At 48.8% G+C, this 23,566-nt stretch overlaps 8 protein-coding genes across 8 annotated transcripts; 4 read left to right on the forward strand and 4 right to left on the reverse strand.

The window, feature by feature from the left end:
* Positions 1–263: 263 nt before the first annotated feature.
* EI90DRAFT_3289408 (uncharacterized protein) lies at positions 264–1,382 on the forward strand (the record flags this gene model as incomplete). The annotated part of the gene is made up of 4 exons (XM_039067167.1): positions 264–590; positions 708–835; positions 862–995; positions 1,218–1,382. The coding sequence occupies exons 1-4, from the start codon at positions 514–516 to the stop codon at positions 1,380–1,382; spliced, it is 504 nt and encodes a 167-aa protein (XP_038915984.1). The 5' UTR covers positions 264–513.
* A 1,315-nt stretch (positions 1,383–2,697) lies between these two features.
* Positions 2,698–5,790, forward strand: EI90DRAFT_2920199 (chaperonin 10-like protein; the record flags this gene model as incomplete). Its single annotated transcript, XM_039054730.1, has 6 exons — positions 2,698–2,836; positions 3,223–3,390; positions 3,718–3,850; positions 4,838–4,922; positions 5,004–5,375; positions 5,443–5,790. 6 exons carry the CDS (start codon positions 2,698–2,700, stop codon positions 5,788–5,790), a joined length of 1,245 nt encoding a protein of 414 aa, XP_038915985.1.
* A 5,505-nt stretch (positions 5,791–11,295) lies between these two features.
* EI90DRAFT_1004811 (WD40 repeat-like protein) lies at positions 11,296–12,986 on the reverse strand. Its single transcript, XM_039051357.1, has 7 exons — positions 12,870–12,986; positions 12,723–12,811; positions 12,533–12,666; positions 12,391–12,473; positions 12,039–12,299; positions 11,795–11,933; positions 11,296–11,680 (listed from the first exon to the last, which is right to left on the reverse strand). Exons 1-7 carry the CDS (start codon positions 12,880–12,882, stop codon positions 11,404–11,406), a joined length of 996 nt encoding a protein of 331 aa, XP_038915986.1. The 5' UTR covers positions 12,883–12,986; the 3' UTR covers positions 11,296–11,403.
* Positions 12,987–13,054: 68 nt separating this feature from the next.
* Positions 13,055–13,835, forward strand: EI90DRAFT_3057413 (uncharacterized protein; the record flags this gene model as incomplete). Its single annotated transcript, XM_039060291.1, has 3 exons — positions 13,055–13,204; positions 13,329–13,613; positions 13,674–13,835. The coding sequence occupies exons 1-3, from the start codon at positions 13,091–13,093 to the stop codon at positions 13,830–13,832; spliced, it is 558 nt and encodes a 185-aa protein (XP_038915987.1). The 5' UTR covers positions 13,055–13,090.
* On the reverse strand, positions 13,748–16,045 carry EI90DRAFT_3057414 (uncharacterized protein). Its single transcript, XM_039060292.1, has 7 exons — positions 15,975–16,045; positions 15,582–15,726; positions 15,077–15,339; positions 14,775–15,020; positions 14,516–14,706; positions 14,257–14,448; positions 13,748–14,185 (listed from the first exon to the last, which is right to left on the reverse strand). Exons 1-7 carry the CDS (start codon positions 15,995–15,997, stop codon positions 14,082–14,084), a joined length of 1,164 nt encoding a protein of 387 aa, XP_038915988.1. The 5' UTR covers positions 15,998–16,045; the 3' UTR covers positions 13,748–14,081.
* On the reverse strand, positions 15,701–17,701 carry EI90DRAFT_1003806 (uncharacterized protein). The gene is made up of 3 exons (XM_039051356.1): positions 17,223–17,701; positions 15,910–16,070; positions 15,701–15,726 (listed from the first exon to the last, which is right to left on the reverse strand). Exons 1-2 carry the CDS (start codon positions 17,477–17,479, stop codon positions 15,971–15,973), a joined length of 357 nt encoding a protein of 118 aa, XP_038915989.1. The 5' UTR covers positions 17,480–17,701; the 3' UTR covers positions 15,701–15,726; positions 15,910–15,970.
* Positions 17,702–19,276: 1,575 nt separating this feature from the next.
* EI90DRAFT_3123457 (uncharacterized protein) lies at positions 19,277–19,716 on the forward strand (the record flags this gene model as incomplete). Its single annotated transcript, XM_039063613.1, has 2 exons — positions 19,277–19,343; positions 19,412–19,716. 2 exons carry the CDS (start codon positions 19,277–19,279, stop codon positions 19,714–19,716), a joined length of 372 nt encoding a protein of 123 aa, XP_038915990.1.
* A 971-nt stretch (positions 19,717–20,687) lies between these two features.
* On the reverse strand, positions 20,688–21,945 carry EI90DRAFT_3289411 (uncharacterized protein; the record flags this gene model as incomplete). The annotated part of the gene is made up of 6 exons (XM_039067168.1): positions 20,688–20,805; positions 20,836–21,096; positions 21,177–21,258; positions 21,302–21,529; positions 21,580–21,739; positions 21,900–21,945. The coding sequence occupies 6 exons, from the start codon at positions 21,943–21,945 to the stop codon at positions 20,707–20,709; spliced, it is 876 nt and encodes a 291-aa protein (XP_038915991.1). The 3' UTR covers positions 20,688–20,706.
* Between the last annotated feature and the right edge of the window lie 1,621 nt (positions 21,946–23,566).

Raw genomic sequence — 23,566 nt, forward strand, 5'->3', positions numbered from 1 at the left:
TGCTCAAATGACTTACTAGAATTATAGTACCATGGCCATGAGCTGCGTGAGCCAGCCGGTCAGGCCTAGGTCATTAATGAACGATGATCATAGTGACTGATATATAAACCTACCTTTTTATGTAGTATGTCCATTCTCAGTTGTCTGTGCGCTCATACCATATGTGATAATTCAACCCAGCACTAGTAGTACTTGCAGCTGCTACCGGTATTTACCGTCGGCCTGGATTAATCGAAGAGGGATTGGGTCGTTGTTAACTAATTCGTGCATCTTGCGCGTACATGCATTGTGATCCCAGTGTGACGACAGGGAATGGTCATTGGTATTACACTGCAGTCGATTCCATCTCGATATAGCCTAGCTATTTTGACCTGGACTGACGTATCTTCAGTCCCACCGCTTGAAGGCCGGGGGAGTACGAGCGGCCGCTCCGGTTGTTACTACGGTCCACAATTCCAAATTATAATTAAGCCGTATATGGAGTTTGTTCTGCGCTGATCGTATTGTGCATATATGGTTAGGAGGAGCGTCCCACCCTGGCCGTATGGGGACGTTGGCATGCGTGTGCGCTTTAGGGCATATGTGGTCCGGTAAGTTGCGAGTCAGATGCAAGGAAAACGAAATCGGCAATTTGTTGAATGGCGCCAGTTAGTACGGTACTTGGCGACCCTGGCTCATGTACTGTCCATATCGATGGATATACGTAGGTACAAGTTGGGTCCTCAGACGTTCGTTATTGCCTACCTGTCCGCTATCTATCTAGTACCTAGCTACACCGATTGGTACGTAATTAAATTGGTGTTTCCCCCTAGATTGGCATGGAATGAGGGGATAAGTGAGTGTTCCTCATTGATTGTGAAGAGCCTGGGGTGAAGAAGCACCGGGAGAAGGGGGAGAAAGTGGGGACCCAGGCATTTCCTGGATCCGCATCGATATCGATATCGAAGCCTCATATACGCATATATCGTGATGCAATGCATACGACGCTGTGCTTTGTCTGTTGTTTCTCCCCGGCCCGACGAGCGACACAGGAGAGAGGTGACAGTAGATATGAACCCACAACTCAACCAAGATCTTGGCTTTGATCTTGTGGTCAAATGAAAGGTTTGAGATCGGGATAATATTGGTGACTCTGAAATTGGCACCGTTTGGGTTTGGTTCAAATATTAATGGCTTTTCTCGGACCGTGAGACCGGGTCAAGTTGACCTTTCTTAAGAGCTGGGTGATATATGTCGCACCCGGGATTGTCAGACAGGCCCGTTTGGCAAGGGGAGGACATGAGTGTGGCGCGGGAGTAGCCGAGAACGAAGATCTGAGATATATGTCCTACTGTATGCTGGATGAGATGAGGAAGAACGATTACAGTGGTATTACTAAGTGAACACGAGTTGGGGGTTAGTTGTATGCGCAGCTAGCTAGTGTGCGGGTTCCATTTGATGCGCGCGCAACTACCAGTAATAGTGGCCAGGACAAGGTCGATCATAGGTATGCGTGTGAATGACGTGCGCCAGCGGAGCAGGACCAGCTCGACTCGGCAACACATTGTACAGCTAGGAATAGCAACGACGTTGCTGGTATGATGTGTATGCGGTGCGTTGCGGGTGCTAGATTGGAAGAAGGAAGCTAATATAACGGGAAGTTGGCAATTGAAGCAACCAGGACAATGTGTGGTTGGCGCTGACTAGAGACTGACGGGTAACCAAGTGAAAAACGATAAGGAAATAATTATGGTAATGGTTGTTTTGCTTGTTGGTGCCTTGTGCGTCCGCCTGCAATGTTCCAGTTGGGCTGGAATAGAGAGCAAATAAAGATAATTCCGAAGGGTATGTGGGACCCCCTCGGTCCGGCCACTTTTCCCAAAAATGAAATTATATGTATTTGTAATACACTAGGAAATATATATCACAGGAGAAAAATAATCGAATAGAAGAATTTTAATAGTTGATCAATTCAATGAAGGAAAGCGAGATATCCCGAAATGGGAGAAGGCAAATAGCGATGCACTGAATTGGATCAAATTAAGTTGAAAGTTGTTTTAATCGACGAATGAAATTGAAATTGAATGGAATTGAATGAGAATTGAATGGGCGCTCGTTTTTGTCTCAAACTCACCTTCATCCATTCATCCACTACACATTTCCTTCCTCCGACATCGTCCTCCTCGTTCCCAACTTCACCTCTTTCTTCCCTTCAATCCCCCCTCATCTAGCGCGCAACCGCCCGACCGACGAGATGGAAGAAGAACGAGGCTACAGAATGTGTCGTCAATCAATTCATCCACAAGCGCTGCTACCCCGGACTCCTTCACTCGATGGGGGGAACGAAAAGTAAAAAGAAAAAATCAAAAAAGGGGAAATAAAGGAAGCAGGTTGGTATTTCGTCACGAGATTTTACAAAATTATTATTTCCTGCATTATCTCCCTCATCCAAGGTATAAATACCCTCTCATCTCATTGCCCTTTCCCTTCTTTCCCTTTACCTTTGCAACTCCCATCAGTCGCTGACGCCTGCTACTTATCACTTGTACCTACCAGGGACATTCGTCTGCAGCGATCAGTTATCACTCGGATCATCTCGTCGTCGCGCATCCTCATCTCGACTCCAGATTGTCATCGTTCAATCCAACCCAGATATCGCCCACCACTCCACACACCCATCTTCCAACTTTATCTTTCCCGCACGAGACAATACCGACAATGCCAGCGACCGGTTTTCATTCCGCAATCGTCCTGCACGGTCCAAAGGACCTCCGGGTCGAACGTCGTCAACGGAGACCGCCTTCCGATGGTCAAGTTCAGGTCTCCATCCAAGCTACCGGTCTTTGTGGAAGCGATCGTGCGTCATTCTTGATTACCTTGTTCAGGCACGACAAGTGTTACTGATGACTGTATCCTTTTTGTGTTTGTTCTCGGCGGCTTCCTTTGAATGATGAACGCGCTGGCTTTTGGCGCGTTGTTATCACGTCGTCGCGTTCACCGCGTCGTTTCCTATCGCCTGGTCGTTGCAATTGGGGCCCCGCGGATGCGGATGAATTGGACCCGGGATCTGCTCTAACTCCGATTTTTTCCATTCAATACCAATCATCGCGGCTGCCTTACCTCACCTCAACTCGCCTCATCGCCTCACTAATTTGCCCCATTCGATCAATCCATTCATCCACTCATCCACTCCTACAATCTATCAACCGCTTCACCATAATTAAACGAATCAAAACGAATCAGTCCACTACTACATTCACGGTAAAAATGGCGACTTTGCCGTCAAGTCTCCCCTAGTCCTAGGCCACGAAGCAGCAGGCATCATCACGCACATTGGTCCTAACGTCCCTCCACACTTGAATTTGCGTGTAGGCGATCGAGTGGCCATTGAGCCCGGTGCTCCTTGTGGTCGTTGTTCCTCTCCTACTGTCACTCATCGTCAACTTGGGAAGCATGGCCTAAGCACACGGGAGAAGGAAGGGGAACATGTCAGTTTATCGAGTGTTAGGAATTCCACCGTTGTCAGTGATGGTGCTGGTGGAGCAGATGATACAGATGAGGAAGGGACAGCCGTTAATCCCAACAGTGATGTCGATTCGTCATCAGATTCTTCTTCCGATATCATTTCCGCCTCCTTGCCTTCCTCTCCTACTCATTTCACTTCTCAACACGCCCACACTGTAGACGAAGATGAGGACGAAGATGACATCCAAGAAGAATCCGACGACGAGGACGGAGGATGCGAATTTTGTGAAATGGGAAGGTACAATTTGTGTGAGCGGATGAGGTTCTGTTCGTCTGCAAAGTCGTTCCCTCATTTGGATGGGACGTTACAAACGTGTATGAATCATCCAGCTAGGTTGTTGCATAAGTGCGTATGATTTCATCTCTCTCCTCCCTTCGGCGTTCTAGCTTAGATAACATTTACTGACCGGGTTTTTGTTTTTGTTTTTGTTTTTTTCCTCCTTTCCTCCCCGCGATGGATTCCTTAATGATAATGGTAACGATCGGCTTTACCGTTCCCGGTCGGTTCATTATCGCAAATTACCCTTGCATGTCCCAACTCGCCCTGGAATGGATCTTGGTCCCTTGTTTTGATCTGTTCCATGATCGTGAATCGTAACGTAAACCCCAACTGGAAATTCCCACTCACTTCGGATCGGGTTTTGAATTCGAACTCTCGCGTGGTCTGCTTTTGTGCTGTTGGATTGGATTTGGATTGTGGTTGGGGTATATTTTTTTCTCAATTCTTGGGCGTCAACGATTACCGGATATCATGATGACGGTTCATCCTTCGGCTTATGCTGGATTTCCTATTATCTATTTGCTTTGGCTCATGTGAACTCGTGAACTCGGTGTGGTTCCACGTTCGAACCTGTTCTCTGGGTCTTACTTGCTTATCTCGGGCTTTGGCTCTTCGTGACGCGCGAAATCCTGACCTCTCTCGCGCATTTGAATATGTCGTTCATTGACTCGCTTATGGTGTTACCCTTGGGGATCGCCACTCACTTTGGATCGGTTGGTCCGCGTGATTTTTTTCGGTCCGGCTGGTTACATGTGGATGCGTGGGTTCGGACTCGTTCATGCGTATTCTCGGCTTCTCACCTTACGAAACGGATGGCAAAAACAACTTGTTTTGGTTCATATGGGAAACCGCCTATCTCCCTGCGTGGCACAATCTCTGCACGCTTTGTTTTCCTCGAACACTCTCCGGTTTCTCACATCCATCCTGATCTGGGATTCTGGTGCTCAATTTCGTGTGCCTGCGCGTGCGGATGGATTTATTTTGATGGTTTCTGCCACATAAATCAACTTGACCCTGGATCATTTCTTGAACTCAAACAAAAACCTCAATTAGATTGCCGGATTCTTGTTCATTTGAGCAAGCTGCACTAGCAGAACCACTCTCTGTCGTCTTACACGCTGCTCGTAGGATAGGACTGGTTTCCAATCTTACCCACAACGACAATACGACTGCCACGACCCCTGTCCACGCCTCTTCCACACCTCGGCTTCGTCCTAAGCGTGTACTCATCATCGGAGCAGGAGCGGTCGGGTTTTTAGCCGCCGCGTTAGTTCGCACACTTTCGGCGTTGGGAGAGTCCACAGCTCCCGTGTCTTTTATTGCCGCCATGGATTTGGATAAAGGCAAGCTGGACACGCTGATGGATGCAGGGTATGCGGATGCGATTTATCATGTTACATCGCCTGTGGTGTCTCAGCGGGCAGGAGGCAAGGTGGGAGGGATGACGAGGGAGGAGGGTTTATTGAGGAGTAGGAAATTAGCGAAGGAGGCGCTTGCTGCGCTTAGTGTTGATGATAGAGGGGCTATCAAAGGTTACGACGTTGTTTTTGAGTGCACAGGCGTGGAGAGTTGTATTCAAACTGCTATTCTCGTGAGTTAGGCACTTTGGACTGTTTTCTTTCCTCTCCTCTTATACCTTGTTTTGCTTTCACTCTTAGATGGCCCGTACGGGGGGCAAGGTTGCCCTTGTAGGGATGGGATACCCTAATCCATATCTCCCCCTCTCAAGTGCTATGCTCCGGGAAGTGGATTTGGTAGGAGTGTTCAGGTACGCGAATACGTGGCCCGATGCGTTGAGGTTGTTGGCGAGTAAGACGATGCTTGGGATCGAGGATGTAATGGTGACGCAGAGGTTTGCGCTTGAGGAGACGGGGCAGGCGTTTAAGATCCTTGCAGGTGGGAGTGGAAGTGGGAGGGGGACGGGCGAGACGGTAATCAAGATCATGGTTGGGCCTAATTATGGGAGTGGGATGAAAGGACGTGTGGGCGTCGTTGCGTCCCCATGAGGGGACTAAGGTGCGGGCCGGGACACTCGAGCAAAGGGTCGGGCACTCGACGAGTTGAACTTGGCGCGTCTGTCTTTCCGGTTCGTTATCCTTTGGCGAGGGAGGACAGGCGGAACGTAACATGCTATCCGGACAATGTTGATCGAATTTGGATTATGTCAGTCCCAACTTAACCGTGTCGTCGTCGTCCATGCGGTCGTGGGTGATCGGTTCAGGATTCCCCATGTTGATCGATAATGGATGGCTGGGTCGCATGAGTGGAAGGACAAAGGCGCGACAAGACGGATGTGAGAGCAAACTTGAAATGGGTTCAGATTCTTTTGGAGTTGTTCTTGCCTCCTTTGGGTTGACTTGACTTGTTGAACTTCTTCGGAGTCTGGCCGACGATCGAGTTTGTTCCGAGTTTGTTCGTCCCTTGGATCAGCCCGCTCCGTTTCTTGGGCAGACCGAACGTCGCTTCCTTGGTGCTTCGTTACTTTCTTTGGGTCGCTTCTCCGTGTTGGTGCCGCCCTTGTCCTCAGCCCCCATTTTCACCCCGTCTCCGCCCTCTTTCTAATCGATGCCCGAATTTGACCCGGTCGAAATTCTCGTTTTCTCATTACCTTCCCAATTCCACCGCTCGATTGTATATGGTTATCGCCTCGACCCACTTTTCAGTCTCGTTGTATGCCTACCCTTGCTGCGCTTCCCCTTCTTGGGACCCCTGTCTATCATACGTATGACACAGAGTGATCAGCATCAGGGCAAGCCCCCGTTATCAATTCTCTCCCACGTTATCATGCACGTCAACAAGACCTCCCTTCTGACTCGACCCTTTCTTCAACCCTGTCTCTTGACACGCGTGCGTATTGCTTGCTATCTCTTCTCCCCCCTGATCGATGGACCCTTCTTGCAAAGTTACTAATTATCTTAAGTTCCCCTTGCCTTTGCACTCCTACTGCCTCATCCCCCATCCCCATAACCCATACCTTTCGATCCGTTACTTTTTTCGACCTTTCAACCCTCTGCTCAGTTCACCAGCTCGTCTGCGCGATGCCGGCTGTGTTCTTCCGTCGAGTGGTCGCTAGTTGTTTTTCGACTCCCTTAAGTTTTTTCTTTTTCGACTTTATCTCCGCTCGCGAACCTCATGCTGCTAAGTTCCAAAAACGTTTTCCCCTTTCTTCGATCCTGTTTCGTCCCATGAATTTCTCAAATCGTCGATCGGTTGTGTATATGGTGATGCTTTCGGAGATTGACAACCAGTCTTTTTTTTTCCTGACCCGAACCCCATTGTTCCTTGCATTGTATACGTGTTAGCCCCATTCGCACTTTTGTTTTCTATTTTGATGTCCCACAAGTTTCGCTCTCGTCATTGTTGACATTGTACCCTTGCATGTTGTTTTCTTTGTCGAACATGTTGATTGACGTTTGCTTGATCTTCGTTTCTGTTTTGCTTTCCTTTTCTAACTGCACGATGTTTATCTCCTCTTTTGATCCTCGTCGTCATTATAATATTAATATGCAGTCATGTCCCCTTAAACGACGCAACTGTCATTCCATCCAAGGAAACATGACATAAGTTGTGTGCCGAACGTACATTCGAACTTTCTATTATTAGTTCTACTGGGTTGTTTGTTTAGTGTGAGTTTTTCGCATGTTGAATTCTTCTGGGGCACCGGCCGCCGAGAGGGCGCATAGACTCGTTATCAAGTTAACGGTTGGCACCTTCCCCTAACCATCACTTTGGTGTGTGAAAAGTCCGTAGATCTGGGGACCTCTTTAAGGTCCTAGTCGCGGCTGCGCATGCATGCTGCGCAAGGACTATACTAGTGTGTGAGTGCGCTATTGGCACGCATTCATCCAGATCCACTTGCGCCCGCCCGCGGTATATAATTGGTGATTGGTGTGTTATCGACTGCAATCTTTATTTGTTTGTTTTGTTGTTATGTTTTTTCTTCGGTTGGGTATTAGTTTTGCGTGGTACTGGTCTCACGATACTACACGTACGCCCGTACATCGTTGTATGAGTGTGTTTTCTAGATTTTGGTTGTTTTACACGAGACGTTCGGTTATTGGAAGGGGGGGGCGTGACTACGTGCATACGGTGGATGATGGAGCTCTGAGAAGCTGAAGCGGTCTGATTTTGTGTCGCTTGCGGTAGTGGGCGGTAGTAGGGCCGAAGGGGCATTGATGTATCGATGCAGCATATGCACCTCTGTCGTAAGTTGAACCATAGCCCTGGACCTGGGTCCAAAGTCACCGTGGTAGTGGGTCAATGGTATGCTCCAGGGTACCGGTGCGATTCGGGCTTACACACGGAATTACAAACTTGGTAGGGGTTGGCTTGCTTGGTACCATCTGTGACCAATTCATCACGATCGATACACACATGGAGACCGAGACACTCGCTTATCAATATGAATTCGGCATTTATCTCCGCCCCCCCCTCCACTTTTCTCATTGTTATAGGGTATGTCGGGGTTACGCCGTCGGTGCCCAATCGCAAGTGTACACACGCACGCATGTCCCTGAGTTTTTAAAAAGTTGTTGTGCATATAGATCTAATTCAGCACGCTAGTGAGGAAATTTCAGAGAGATCAGGGCTCCTGATCAAGTTGGTCTGAGGGAAAATGACGGGGGGATAAACAGTTTCCTGTGTGTGCGTACAACACTGGAAAAGAGCCCCGCCCTTGCCATGCCGCGTGTTAACTAACTCTGCCGTGTAACGACACCCATGACGTGAAAGGTGATAGTGAAATCCCACTCAACGAAACTAGCTAAGGGATGGGTCCGAGGATCGGAGCCAGGTAAATTATGATATCGAACGTTCCTTGGAAGGCCGTCCAGTTCATGGTGAGAGAGAACCTTGTAAAACCGTTGCCTTTCAACAAGTAGTACATTCGTCATCGACTTTCCAACCACTCATGTGGGACAGAGTTGGACTCCGATAAAGATAATGAGGATACGGGGACCAGAGTCGCATCCGGTCATGACTACAAACTCGGAAAACAGTAAGAATCGCGCCAAGTAAGGGGAGGTAAGGGTCGACAGAATGAAGTTCGTCGGGTAAACCTAGCCTGTGAAAAGCACTACGCACGAAATCAATTGCGGCGGTTATTGTCTAGACATGCATTGCCAGACAGTATTACTTTGCCTGGCAGTTTGGAACCAGTTGGCATTGGGGCCATCTTTCCGGATCCAATCGCCTAATCAGCCGACCGTTGGCAATTTCAGAGAATGGAAGCTGACGTTGTGCAGCGACTGAAATTAAATCGTGCAATTAAACTGTCCATCTCGATCAGATTTTGAACTCTCATTTTCAAACAAAAAGGGATCGGGCAGACAAATGCACGCGCTCGGTGATCACGCCACCTCATTCTCCAAGTCGGACAAAGGTCCGGATCGACCACAAACAAACTGAAGTGCCACAACTGCGCCACTGCTGAATGCGATCAATGACCAATAGTACTATGACTGATCGATCCCACATGACGCTCGACTCGCGCACATAGCCGTTCGCCTAGGAGATGAATGAGCTACGTGCCGAACACCGCACTGCCGTCTGGCGCAAGCAAGAAACAGAACCACAGAGATTGCATGTCTACTTTGGTAGAAGGAGCGGACTGAGATAATGTCTTCGTTGGCCAGACACGACACAAGGGTTGCCGTGTGGCTGGGGCAGATGACGGGACGCTGCAAGTGGGGAGCTTCGGCAGGCAATGGTAAGTCGCCGCCCAAGCCGCACTTCCAAAGGAAGCTGGAGGGGGCAGGGAGCGAGAGTAACTCAGTGGCAGGATGCTCCAAAGTATATGCACGCGATTGGCAACAACAAATATGATGCTCCAATTAGCCATCCGGAGCGCCGTCATGCGGTGGTAAGGACTATCAAGTCGGGGAAATAGCGGATCGTATATTGTAAATTCCTTTCTGATCGCCCTGAGGCGCTCATGGATGAGGTAAAGGAGAGTTCACTAGCCAAAACAAGAGAAACCAGCACCTGTTCAGACAGCATAAGCGAGAGATGAGGGAAGCTGGCGAAAAAGCTCATCAGAATCACGGCTCGAAACGGGCCGTTTGAATGAAGCCTGTTGTAATCCAGCGCAATCCATTAGGAATTTTTTTGGGGGGGCCTCGAATGAGGGATGAGAATCCAGAAGCCTCACCATGAAGCTTCGCCTAGGGGTTCTGGATGGAATACGCCTTGCCACGAACCAACCTTCACCTCATGTATGAACACCGGTATTGATTGCCATGTTCCTTGAAAATTGCAAGTGCTGGGCATGGGACCATTGAGTAGATGAGAATGGCGAATCACCACGAGACCCGAAAGGAAATCGTTTTTTATCAGAGCATCGAGGCCCCTGGCAAGTGCCGTACCACGGAAAGTCCCCAAATGTTTTCCATAGAGGGGTGGTCGGCGAAGTGGTCAAGGCGAATAAAGCCTGGGACAACCCGAAGTTGTTCCTTCTCCCATCAATGCAGCCACATGGGTGGAACCGGGTTCGATACTATTACCGCAAGGAGTCAAGGTTTGAAGTCAACCTTCAGCACCAGAACCATCACATATGATTTGAAAGCATAAATAGAGCTTTTTTCGTGTGGCTCGCAGGGGATCCTAGATTGCGGGGCCCAGTGACGGGCTAACTAGCACATTTAGGGCCATCGGAATGAATAATCACGAATTCGCGTATCCTCTATACAGAGGCTGGAGTCGTTGTCTTCATCACCATGGAAGTTCGTTTCTAGATGTATTCCTTGAGACAACAGCACCTGGCAAAAAAACCATAGACGTATTGTCGAAGGCCAGGAACAACGACTCAGCGGTTTCCTAGTGCGATCTACCTCAAGGAGTCTAAGAACTGAATCTGATCACGTGTGAGACTGTAGCAATACATGGTTGACCTTAGCTGTATGGTAGCGGAGTTGTCCGAATTTATTGTTATATTGTTATATTCAAGTCCCGAAGTAGCGACGATGCAGATGCCAGCTTACATACCGAGCTGAGTGGGAATATATGCTTCATCGTCAGAGATCGCAGAAATTAGATATCAATTATGACTGCATTCCGAAAAATCTTGCTGCACTGGCGGAATTCTCATTATAGCGCCAGCCTTGCCTTCGGGATGAGAAGCCGTTGTACCGGTCTACCAGTTTTCCCAAATTGTCGATAGGTATATACAACCCCACGCTCCTTGAAATACCCCCTCAGGAATGTTATTAGATGAAATATCGAGGCCCATTTCTGTTGGGGCTTGTAGTTGGCAGAAAAGGGTGCAAGCGAGATCCAACTTGTTGCGCTGGGGCAATACTGAATGGGTAACACGACCTGCATGAGAAAGCAGGTTACGCAAATGAACAGCTGAGCGTAGACCTGCGGTGCGTTGTCAACGCTGGCCATGACGGAGCTGGGTGAGTTCATGAACAGAGATGATACATTCTCGTCAGAACGCAATACATTCGGGACCAGAGCAATCGGATTGCCGTTACAGGACACTCTGCACAAGACTCTATCGTGTTCAAGTAGCTTTGGCTTTGGGCTGAACACCTCGCAATACAGGATTGGGAGTACGCCGGCAGCGACGCGGACGCATGCGTCATTGAAACGTAGGCGAAATTAATGCTTAAGATGGGGAACTATTCAGGAGGGATACTTACGAGCACTTCGTCGCCAACAGTTCGAATTACGATATCGATACTATCCATTTTATTCCCTCGGATTTGTTCCTTGTGTTGCTCAGTGGTTAAGTCCCAATTGTATGAAACCCCTATCGCCATGGCCTTCCCATCCCCACTGAATGCAAGAGATGAGATCCCAGTTCCGAACGAAGGATACTGCCGAAGTCGCTTTTTGGCAGAATGATCCCAAATTGATACTGTGCCATCCGAACCTCCAGTAGCGAACGTATTATACCTGTGATAAATCGGGGCGATCAACGATAGCAAGGATAACAATTTCAAGTCAGCCCGGATGATGTGCATAAGGGGTACTGCGCAACCCAAATTAAGGGGAAAGGAATATACATACGTTGGATGGAAAGCCAGCGCATTCACTGGGTAAACGAACTCCCCTTCCGGATGGGCAAGTCGGTGACATTTAAACGCATATTTGCGCGAATGAGCCTCAGAGGAATTATCAAAGTACTCAACAGCGACTCGACCCTCAACTGATGCGACAGCATATCCTATGCGCGAGAAATGGGCGAAGGATAGAAAAATTCCGGTCAGATCCGGCGAACATCCAATTAACGGAGTGATAGCAGAATTCGTACCAGTTCCATCGGTCATGCACGCAATAGCCGATGTACCGAATTTGAGCGAGCTTTCCCGTTCATCCCGAGGTTTCGACATATCACGAATATCCCATATTTGTATTCTTCTGCCTGCGGTAGCCACAACAAGTGTGCTTCCCATTAAATCCATCGCATACACGCGTTCCGGCTGTTTGTGGGTGCTAACGAGCGATTTCGGATTCCCCATGCGTGGATCCCATACTCTAACGGTCTGATCCCATGAACCGGTATAAATCGAATCTGGAACAAATTTTCGCGTCAAAATTCAGACATACCGGTACACCCGGCACGAGGGTGGGTAAAAAGTATATAGAAGAATCCAAAGACTTACTCGTGTCTTTTGAATGTACCACGGATGCGACGCTGCTATCGTGGGCACCAAGAACCAGTATTTTTTCGGAATTGAGGTCCAATCTGATTGAAGGGACCATTCAGTTATTCCCAGGAAGTAGGATGAAAACTTCCTCACGTACTTTCTCACCCAAGTGTCTAGGCCGCCACTAAACCCAAATTGTCCTGTGGAATCGAAAGCGCAACTCAACACTGCAGCCCTGTGCGTGAATGACGTTTTGACCTCCGATCTGGGCACATCATAGAGTCTCACAAGCTAATTAAAAGATGAGAAATGCACTACTAGAAAGTCCCTCATGCAGAAGTACTTGCACTATCCCAAGAAGAGACTAAGAGGTGGTCAGAGGTCACGGGAGAGAAGCGCAGGGATGAGATCCCGTCACTAGGCGGCGAATCAAGTACTACTTAGGCTTTTGCATCAGAAAAATACGCGGCTATATTGGAAGACCAGGCGCGTACTGGAGTCAGCCATCGAGGCGGAATTTGCTTGAACAGGGATAAAGTTGGCAAGAAATTTGTCACGGGATCAGTTCCACACTGCCTCAGAGTCAGTGCGTAAACGAATCTCTGTAGGCGGGTGACGTGACCAGCCTCTCTTTAACGGGAAGAGAATCTTGGACGGGAGCAGAGATTTGCGCGCAAGAGATATCGGTCATCCCATATCCTATCATTAATACAAGATGTCTTTGCCGCCGCGGTATGATGTTGGCAGCGTTTGTAACTTCCCTTTCGATATTCCTCAGATACGAATAAAGAATAAAGGCGCTGCCGCCGTGTATACTGCTGGTGCAATTGTAAGTCTCCTTCAAAGTGCCTTATCTCCCTCATTGGGATCCTCGACTGTTGATCCTGTTGGCCTTGTTTTACTGGGTTCTCCTGCCATTTCTGGTCACCAGATAACTCATGCATTTACCTTAGTTCGCCATCGCCAATTGGTTCTTTTTGGACGCCGCCATACTTAGTGCTCATACGAAACCGCCGAGAGATGCGCCCTATGACCTCGTGATTCATGTTTCCTTCGTGGATTGGATTCCGGGGATCTGCAGCATAATCGGTCTCTTGATCGTCAACTTGGTCAACAAGGCGAACTTGAGAGGCGAGGAAACCTCCTTTAGTGGGAGCGAGACCAATTTGGTTTGGAGAGCCAGGCTATTTTTGTTTATGGGCTTTGCGTTTTTGGCTGGTGGTCTTGCTGGGAGTGTTGTAAGTTTCTGACAAGACTTGGGGAGTATTTGATCTTGCAGCTGACGGGAGGCCTTACAGACAGTCCTAGTCCTCAAATACATACTTTCGTACTATCCAGAGTACCAGTACTTTGGGATAGCCAACGTCGTTCAGAATGCTGGTATTATGCTCTCAGGTGTTGTGTTGTGGTGGTCTGCGCTCCTCGGCGGTGATGATGATTATCCCCTTCCACTTTGATTTACTCTCGCGGAACACAGCAACAGTGTATGTATTGGCCGGACCTGATTTGTATCGCACAGCACCGTTGAGCCATTTCTGAATGATAACCGCCAAAGTTACATTAGCAGTCTGAAGGCGAATGTGGATATGAAGAGAAGTAATAATGATACGAAAAGGTTGCAAGATGGAAATGTAGATAAGAGCCTACAGCTTTCCACCATGGAGCGGAGTGCACGCAAACTCGGATAATGATACTGACACAGCGTGTTACTGAGCAGCCAGCACCTGGAAGTACGCTTCATATTCCTCCGGTGTCATAAGGTCATGATGGTCGTCAGTGACGTCATTAAGATCCATCGGTTCCCCGGCAACTGCGAGTTATGTTAAGAAACCGCAAAGCAATCCACACACAAGGTGGCGGATGAAAACCCGTTGTACATACCGTACACAATGACGCCACGCTTTCCCTCATCACCTCCACTCTCGCCACGAGACGTTTCAATTCCTTCATCTTCATCTCGCAGACGTTTTTTAGACGCCACATTTGGCAAATACAGTCCACCCACACTCGGCTCGCCCCCAACTTCTTCTTGTTGCCGCTTTTCTTCCAGTTGGGCATAGTATCGCGAATAATCTGCATGCAGATAATTCAATTCAACTGCTTTGTTAAGAAAAATAAGATCAAAACTTTAGAAACCCACATTCAGCCTTGTCAACATCAGTCGCCAAACCAAATGTCGGCTTGACATCTTTCTTTTCTTCTTCGTCCTCCATGCTCATCAGAGGGGATAATGCCGATGGTGCAGGCTGAACAGTTTCCTTCAGACCCAAAGCCGTGACTTCCCCAGAAACAGTGGAATGGGTATGCCAGGCTGGCATCGCATTCTGTTGCCTAAGAGCAGTGAAAAACCGAAATTCGCTTCATCTAAAAAACCTCGGTGATTGCAATAGATTACGAACCTCGTAGCCAACGCAGCAGCCTCCAGTGCCTTCTTTCGCTCTTCGCTATCCTTCTCATCAATTATCTCCACACTAACTTTCTGAGTATGCGGTGCTCCTGTCCCATGTGCACCAGCAATAGCCAGTCCATCGCCTGGTTTCCCCATGGCGGAAGTGCCCAAAGCACCCCCGGCACCACTTGGTAGCGCATTAGCGGCCATGTGCGCGGCGACGTTATGCGCGTGCACCCATTGGGCAATATCAAAGCTGCGCAAAGTACCGCATGAAAATGACCTCATGCCACTCGAGAAACGTCGTCGTACCTTGGGAACTTGATCTCATCCGTCTTCTTCAATAAACTTTGAATTGTCTCAGTCCCCTTGTTGAATCTCTGCATCCTATCCTCCCTTCCCGCCGCACTGCCACTCTCCCCCATCCCAACACCGTCAGTGTTATCCACCACTTCCGTCCCACAGAGGTCGCAAAAGAACAAACCCCCTCGGAATGGATCCGCAAGCTGATACGCATCCAGCATGGCAAATGTTTTCTTACAATTCGGACAGATGTATCCCTTGTCCGCAAGTTCCTAAGGATAAGATACGTGTGGCCAGAGTTAGAAAAGGTGAGTCTCCATTAACAAAAATTGTGACCATCGAATGGTTGTTGGTGGGGTGAACCTGCAGAAGACTTATGCTAAACATATTCGCCATATGGCGTTGATGCCGCATCTTCGGAATAAGCTACGAATCGGAACAAGATAAGGGCCAGGGAGGGTGCGCCCTCTCGGAAAAAAAGAAGAAAACGGAAACAATGTGGATTAGTACTCACGTTCCGCAGTTTCTCATCAATAACCCTATGCATATCGGCAATCCCAAACTTCACCAAATTACAAAAAAGTGGGTAGTCGATATAATAGTACCGCCGAACGCTACTTCGATTGGAGGCAGGATCTTTCTGCTCATTCTGTGTATGACTTGGAGGGAAATGGCAGGCCATAACGTAAGCAAGTAAAAGAAACCGGGATGGTCAGGAACGATGGGAAGAACAATTTGACGAACAGAAATGAGATGGATACGGGGGGTTGTCGGGTGGAGGAGGGGGAACAAGAAAGGAAGGTGTCAATTAATCAATTGACGTCGTTCCCCCAGATACGCACCACTTGCCCCAATGTGATCAAGCGAATAAAGAATGGTGGGATGAATAACATGAATTGAATCTCACCTCGAAACCAGCCTGGCACTCATAAGCTTTGCAAGACGTTTTGCCGTATCTTTGGCATTCGTTCCTATGCGACCCGCAAGGTCCTCGTCTTTGAGGCTTCATTTTCGGGTTGAGATTTTGCGTCATTTTTGGGGTGAAGATGGGAAATAACGTGGATCAAGAGGAGATTTTTGGGTGGGGAGGCCGGACAAAGGAAAGGCGGACAATTTGATGCGAAGAGTCCGGTGGGATCCGTTAACCGTGAAACGTTATGCAGAACGAGATAAGAATAATGGAAGCAGTGAGGAAGTACAGCGTACGGAAAGTGACGTGGGATACGAAAGGGAGGAATTCGTTGATCGATTGGTAGTCGTGGGGTCATGAGTGAACCGGGGCGGCGTGAAGAAGTGCAGGTTGTGAGAGAAGCACATGGATGGAGGACGGAGGGCACCGAAATGAAGTGATAGAAAATTCATCCGCAAAAGTCAAATGCAAGACCAACGCGTGCGACCGTAGGGTCGGCGAACAGAAACACCGGTCCGTAAAGAGCGATTTGACAATGGCACATGTGACAGGATGCAGAAGCGATTGCATAAGCCACCATTGTTTCAGCATTTGTGACATGGGAAGAGACGGACGTCCAAGCCAGACCGGTGGAGATTTGCGTCCGTCATTGATTGCAAAGTGCCCGTTATCAGGTCAATGCGGCGGTTTTAATCCCCGCGAATCGTCAATCGCACAAGTTGGATGAGCGAAGAGAGGGAGTGGGGACACAGAGAAGCGTAGCATACCATGAGGGTATATTGTCGCCACGAACACGGAACGTGTTTAGTTGGCACGGGAAGGTCACAATGTGGCGTTATCCGGTTCAGCGAGGCCGTGAAAGTCCCCATTACGAAAGAGTGACGGGGGGAGAAGTGCGAGAATTATGAAGATATGAAAGAAGCGGTAGTACCAGTTCGTGGCGAAGGGTGAAATGGAAAGAAATTAGTCAGTTAACATCAAACGAGCGGATTGAAGGCGAAGACTGCGGGGTCTGGATAAGGCGGAAGGTTTGATGAGAGGAAAAATTACAGCTCCAATCCAAAGCCGTGGCATGGTTCCAAGGTGAAAGGTATTGGACCCGGACTCCTGGAAGCCAGATAATTGGAACTAAGAACAAAATCGGGAATGTGGAGATGGGAACGAAGAGCCACAAAAGGCTCGATGAAAGGGGGTAGATAAAACATTGTAACCATGATTAAGTTAAATTGTTCTTATCGCACTCACACATCGTGTTTAGCCAACTGATCCAAAACGACCACTTGATCGACATCATAAAACTTTCTCGCGACATGTTGAACCAACAATCGTAACGTTCTCTTCTCTTCATCGTTCAGAGTGGACGTGGGACCAGATGGTGCAACAGGTGACGCGCCATTCGTTCCTCCGGCAGCTGATGCACCTGCAACCCTAGTTGTATTGAGACCCGTCGCAGTGGGCGGATTTCTGATAACGTCCGTTATCGTTATGTTGCTTTTGTCCATTCAGTGGTAAGGTAGCAGCGGAATGAAGTGGAGCCACTGGAAAACAATATTAGCCGGGTAGCAGTCGCCAAACACCCTAATTGCAAGTGGGCGATCCGTCCCTTTCACTAAAATGTCGACTGGCGTGTTCAAGCCAACTGTTGTTAATTTGTTATTGTAATAGTGGACGATCTCGGGCTGATCGCACGCGTCCCTGCAGATGAGCTCGAATGGGCCAGCTGAGAATTGTACTTGAATGGATTTCCTAGTCTGCAAGCTCTGCAGGCTCTGGATGTAAAAATGATCGATGAAAAGTGGCTAGGCCACGCGAATGCCCCTTGTCACGTTTCCTGTGATGCCGCGCGTGACGGTTCCGCATGCACAACATCGGCGCGATCGGAATGAAATGGCAGAGTAACCGTTGGCAATCCTTCCCCTGCTGGACGGATCAGAAACCAGGGGATGTTATTCCACGATTCTCATGATCTCCAAGTTAGTGAAGCCTGAGACATCCCTTGGCTTTTTTCTTTGAAGGGACCCAGTTGTCGTCCGGAACAGGGACATCGTCACCATCAACACATGTGGGGAAATGATTCCCTTAGTCAGGTAATTGCATTTCAGGTCCGTCCTGTCGCAGGTCATAAAACTTGATCCATGTCTTGGAGACAATGCATAGTTGCATGATCGAGTTGATCATCGGTCAATACAACCGGCGACACGCGAACATTTGCACGCGTTGTGCCGGTTGCACATTCTGCCAAACTGGAAGGGCCCCGTTCAATGTGGCAAGCTCCATGGCGAGTCACTGCCCGAGCTAGTGGGGACTATATATATAGGTCATAAGGTATTTACGCACCATGCAAACGGAAAATAGCAATTATGGGCGCTACTCAAGTAAGTCAAGGTGGTGTTAACGTTATATCGATGTGCCTCAAATCGTGGTGCGCAGAAGATAGGCGCTCATGTGGTCGTACAGCACTCGTGCGGCCCGCATTTTGTGACCGACGGAGCCCGCAGCCTAATGGCAGCATTGCACGGAAAAGTAGGCCGGTGTTTCCGTGATACGCGCTGTGTGAATTATGGGCATTTTTTCGGCTAGTTAGTATCTCACCGCCTGGAGACCCCGTGGAAATGGGCTGGGCCTGTGGGGAAGTGAATATTGGAGCGTAAATTCTCTGATAACATTCGAGGTAGTCATGTTGTATAGTTCCGAACCCCTGTTGACTTTGTTCTGGACTTGTGGAGGCCATGGAGCAAGACACGAGTTGGAGTCTAGTTTCAAGGTAGGTTAATAACCCATTTCAATGCTGTTTTATATCTATCAGCTGGATTTCCTATTCCAATACTCATCAACTTTCCTTTACTGCAGGACAGCAATCCAGACTCAGGTTTCCAGACTCATGTTTTCAATTATTATTCGAAACCCTTGATTCTGAATAAATCAACTCGGCCAGAATTCCAGACCGAATTTGATCTGCATGGCACAAATCAAGCAACATGACAACTGCTCAATCACCATTCAATCCACTCTCATCTTTAAAACCAACGATGGCCCGGAAATACTTTCCCTTTGCTCTTTGCCCCAGCTCAAGTTCACCATCAACCTTCATCGTTGACTGCTAGTGCCATCTCTTCCATTCGTCGTCCCCCAGCCGTGTAAGTCCCCTACCAATCATTGCCATCCGACACCCAATTCTATGCCGAGCCCGCTCCCATCGATCTCACCTCGGAAAACACCCTGTTTAGCCTTCTTCTCTAGCTGTCAAACCTCGCTCGACTTATCGGTCGGACCAACACCTTTTGCGAGAACTTACAACGATGGCATCCCCTCACATGCTCGAGTTCCTTCTGAACCTCCCCCTATGTGCGTCCTTCATTTTCATCTGTGCGCGCGTCTTTTGCCAGTATCACTAATCTACCCCCCTCCCAATCTAAACTTATGCGCATGATTAGCTGTGTATGCTTTCAATCAACCCGTCAAATCTCGTCAATTACTCTACTCTTGCCCTTCATCATCACCCTCAGCCCCACCTTATTCTGTCATCTGTGCGCCGGCCGCATCATCCCGAGGACCATCTTACCTCGTCTCATTCTCCTGTCCATCATATCCCTCACCAGATTCAGGCCCAGGGGTAGCGAAGATTGAGGTCTTCACCGTGGAGATTAGAAAAGATTATTGGGGGAGATTTCCCGCTGTAGATTGGCTCAGTTTGGTCGTCGACGGAGCCCAGAAATGCAAATCTTTTGAGTACCCTTGATGGGGGCGTGGAGCTGGAGGGGGATGGATCTGTAGCTGGGACTACGGTGTGGGTATGCCTTCGTTGTCGTTTTCGCCTATTGCCACCGCCGACACCTCTCTGGTGAGGATGGGCGAAGGAGGCGCGGTGACAGGTGTGGCCTATGTTTGTGTGGTTATGATGCCAGGTGCGGGCGCCTCAAGCAGAATGTGCAGCACGGGATGGGGGACGGTACACGCCCAGGATCTGATGGCCTAATAACCGTGTCTTTCTGGAACTGGCGAGTGAGCGAGCTCCGACATCGAACTCAATCCATTCATGCCGAGTTGGTCCTACGCTCTCTTTTTGCTTCGGTGACATGTTGTAGGCGCTATCCGGTTGTTCTTGTGTGCAGAAATGCGTTGTTGTCCTTGTTCGTGCCATCCCTCGCTTCTATTCAGGGGTTGTCAGCTCTTCCCATTCACTGCGGCGAACCCTCTTTTCTTCGGGCAGATGGACCCGAATGGATGCCGCAGCGCGATGCTGATCTGATCTAGATTCTGTATCCTGAATGCCAAAGATTGCTTAACCGCCAGCTTCATCGTATCGTCCACGCTTCGTCTGTGCTATTCCTGGGATTCGTCCTCCGGCCCATTAACACTAACAATATCCATTCGAATCCGGGTTCTTCGTCCCACCCCTCCACGTTCGCGGCTTCCTTCCCCCCCCCTGCAACTTGACATCTCTTTTCTCCCCTTCCTTTCTCCATCTTCCATCTGATCGAACACCCAATTTCTATTCCTTATGCTTAGCCGCTCATCCTCAGAGTGCCCAATCCGGTCACACACACCAACCCGCACTTCCACAGCCCCCCAACCGGCCCTTGTGCACATCGTTGAATTAATCCCGCCGCCAAATGAATGAAGATTATTTCCCAATCTGGCTCCCTACCGACCTTCGACCTTCGCATCTAGACCCCATCACTAGTGCGGATCATCACCATATGGTAGAGCACACCATCAACGTCGCACTCTACTGTCGAGCCCATCCCCTCTCCTCATCTCCTCCAGCACACGTTTTACGGTATACCAAGTAGTTCACTCTCATGTTCTCGTCTTGCGCAACTCTCAACTATGAATTCAGAAATTAATAATACTATACCCATCCTTCCTCCACTCCCTGTTCAACTCCAATTGTCTTCGTGTCGAGCAAATTATCGACAAGATTTGCGTTGTAGGATCCGGCGTTGCAGTCTTGCCTCTCCAAGTTGGTCATTTGTTCATGTTCGTTCGCGCTTCGCCATGGACACGAATTGGAATCTAGTTCGTGAAGTGCACTCGAAGGAAAGCCCTCCTCATATGGCTTGACGATAGGTGTGGTGACTTTGGTCAGTAATGAGGGGGGGCAGTGGTGACGTTTTGCCTTAAAGCCAAAGTTGGGATGGAATCAGAGTAATGCTCAGGCATGTAGCGGGGAAACGTTGCCCGGCCTACTCGACCTACCAGCTTTGTGTACCTCTTTCTTTCCTTGTGTCTCTCACCTTTCCCTTCCCTACCCCTCAGCGTATTGGGGTCTCGACTCGACCTTAGGTTCGAAGCGATTCACGAATTTCACGAGCTAAACTAACTGGGAATCGTAAGGAGCATCAGCGTCAAGCCACCTTTTCTCCACTGAGGCGTTGATTTTCCTTCCACCCTGCTCTGGATCGTAATCGCCGGGATTCACCAAATTACTATCGCCTTCTGTTGCGCCATTTGATTCTTCGCCTTCTCTGTACACACATCCCTTACTGCTCTTTGATGCAGAATCGTGCCAGCCCATACTTCCGGCCGTTATGGAAATATCCACAACGCCACTGTTAAACCGATGGGAACACGCATCGTCTTCCGTACATATCAATCACACCTTGTTTCGACAGTCGGCTGGTTCGATCGATCGGAATCTCTTTTCAGCTTCGGCTCTAGCTTTGACAGTTGCGCGCTCCGGGGCCTGGGATGCACTCGGAGCCAAATGATTAAATCGGATGCTGGGGTGCATTCCCATGGCCTATGCAATTTTGCCCTAGCTAGGGTTGATGTATGCGTGAGCCCCTTTTTTTTTTGCCTCTGGTCTGGTCTTACCCTTCTGGTTTCTTTCCTTCTTGCTATTCCTGATCCACTTGTTTTATTCGTTTCGTCTTGGCATTCCAGCTCGTTGTTCCAACCTGCTTACATTATAACCCTCACCGTGTCTGCCTCGCTCTTCGTTGTCTTTAGCCCCACTGGCTTGCATTCTGCATTCTTTCACCTGCAGTCCCTATTTTGTTCTCCATTACCTTATATCACCGTGTTTGTTGTCTCTCTTGCATCCAACATGTGCTTTCATATAATCACTCAAGTAAGGGCGTCCATCCACTACGTCACCAGTTCAACTCTGTCCGTTATCATAGCTCACATCGTCACAATACATTCTGCATTAACTTTGCTATCGTCCACTTCCCTAGCGGGTTTCGGGCCGTTCGCGGTTTAACGGGCATCCACGTTATCGGGCTAATGATGCCCCTTGAGACATTTCCCCACCGATTTATCGATTTATCCTGGATCAATCACCGCATTTGGTCACTACTTTTATTTCTTGCATCAACCTTTCGCCAGACACGCAATATGATGATGGGTGCTAGGTGATAAGTGGTAACTCGTATGGACTTAGCGTTTCTTCTGCGGGGGTGTATGTGCTCATGCGCCATGGTGTCACATCTGGGTCTAGGTCGGCTGATTCGCGGTTGTGAAGGATATCGCGTCTCTGGTCATCGTATCCTTGAGCCTTATTCCCAAATTTATCTTGACTCTTTGTCACTACCCATCGACTCCCCGCCACATGGGCAACACCGAGGTGGACATGTGTTACATCTGGGATTCTATCTCATGCGTGAGGCACCGTACGACAAGAACCTGACTTGAGAAATAAATCTGATCCGATTAATCCCCCTCCCGTATCTTCAGCTCCATGCGGCTGGCCTTTCTGTGCTTTATTGGACTTCGTGGGATCCGGTAATTCTCCGGTTTTGGTTCAGCGCTCATGGCCTCAGATTTCTACTCTTTACAAACGTTAGAATACACCTTGTCTAGCCTTGAAGCACCTTTTTTTGCACTAGTGCCTTTCACCTTTTCTTTTTTTCCTTCGCGATTTTCTTCAACGCCTTTCTGGAAGTTGGTGCCACTCTATTCTTCCCCATGTTTATCCTATCACTGTTCCCTCAACTGCCCACATAGCGCTCCCATTCATCGCCCCTCTACTATATATTACATTATCCCCATTCGGGGGGAAAAATCCCCCGCCGCATCAGGAATTCCACCACTTGTCACAGATTCAGTTTGGACGCCATGCATGGCCGGCCTCGGATTATTGCTAGACGACGTGCATGGATGTTCGAGCCAAGGCTAGGTTGGAGACGGAATCTCAAACTTTCATTAGGTATGTGTGCTGGAATACCAGTGCAATTGGGTTATATCACATAACAATGAAGCGATAACCAAAAGTGCTCATTATTCGACTATGTATGCATGCCGCTTGTAATGGCCTGACGCTGACTGCTTCTCTTATGCACGGATTCTCGAGCGATCTGGAAGCCGTAATGATATGTGCGCCCAGTAGCCCAGAAGTGAGGGAATTTCATGAGGGGAGATCGCAGGGATCAGTTATATTGCATCCAGGTCGTTTTCGGATTGAATTTCAGAGTCGTACATCGGACGCGTTCTGAATCCAGACTCCTGACCAATAAGCCGCGGGTTCTTCAGGAGGTCAGGTTCGGACAGGGTTATGACATCGAGATCATAACACGCCGCATCGATAAGAGAGTCTTTGACTGCAGGACAAAAGGTATTGGTGGCTATTAGTCGTCTTCTGCTTGAAC

Source organism: Cantharellus anzutake (assembly GCF_015039405.1).
Source record: "Cantharellus anzutake strain C23 chromosome Unknown EI90scaffold_23, whole genome shotgun sequence".
Lineage (NCBI taxonomy): Eukaryota > Fungi > Basidiomycota > Agaricomycetes > Cantharellales > Hydnaceae > Cantharellus > Cantharellus anzutake.

What these genes read in the sequence shown, in the direction of transcription:
- EI90DRAFT_1004811 (XM_039051357.1), bottom strand. An exon ending in TAGTCTCTTCTTGGGATAGT is followed by an intron (nt 12,667 to 12,722) that starts GCAAGTACTTCT and finishes TCTTTTAATTAG; the next exon opens with CTTGTGAGACTCTATGATGT. An exon ending in GTGCATGACCGATGGAACTG is followed by an intron (nt 11,934 to 12,038) that starts GTACGAATTCTG and finishes CTGTCGCATCAG; the next exon opens with TTGAGGGTCGAGTCGCTGTT.
- EI90DRAFT_3057414 (XM_039060292.1), bottom strand. Translation starts at nt 15,997, where the DNA reads ATGAGTGCCAGGCTGGTTTCGAG. An exon ending in TGATGTTGACAAGGCTGAAT is followed by an intron (nt 14,449 to 14,515) that starts GTGGGTTTCTAA and finishes ATCTGCATGCAG; the next exon opens with ATTATTCGCGATACTATGCC. An exon ending in GCGTGGCGTCATTGTGTACG is followed by an intron (nt 14,186 to 14,256) that starts GTATGTACAACG and finishes CATAACTCGCAG; the next exon opens with TTGCCGGGGAACCGATGGAT.
- EI90DRAFT_1003806 (XM_039051356.1), bottom strand. Translation starts at nt 17,479, where the DNA reads ATGGACAAAAGCAACATAACGATAACGGACGTTATCAGAAATCCGCCC. An exon ending in CAGTTGGCTAAACACGATGT is followed by an intron (nt 16,071 to 17,222) that starts GTGAGTGCGATA and finishes CCGAAAATGAAG; the next exon opens with CCTCAAAGACGAGGACCTTG.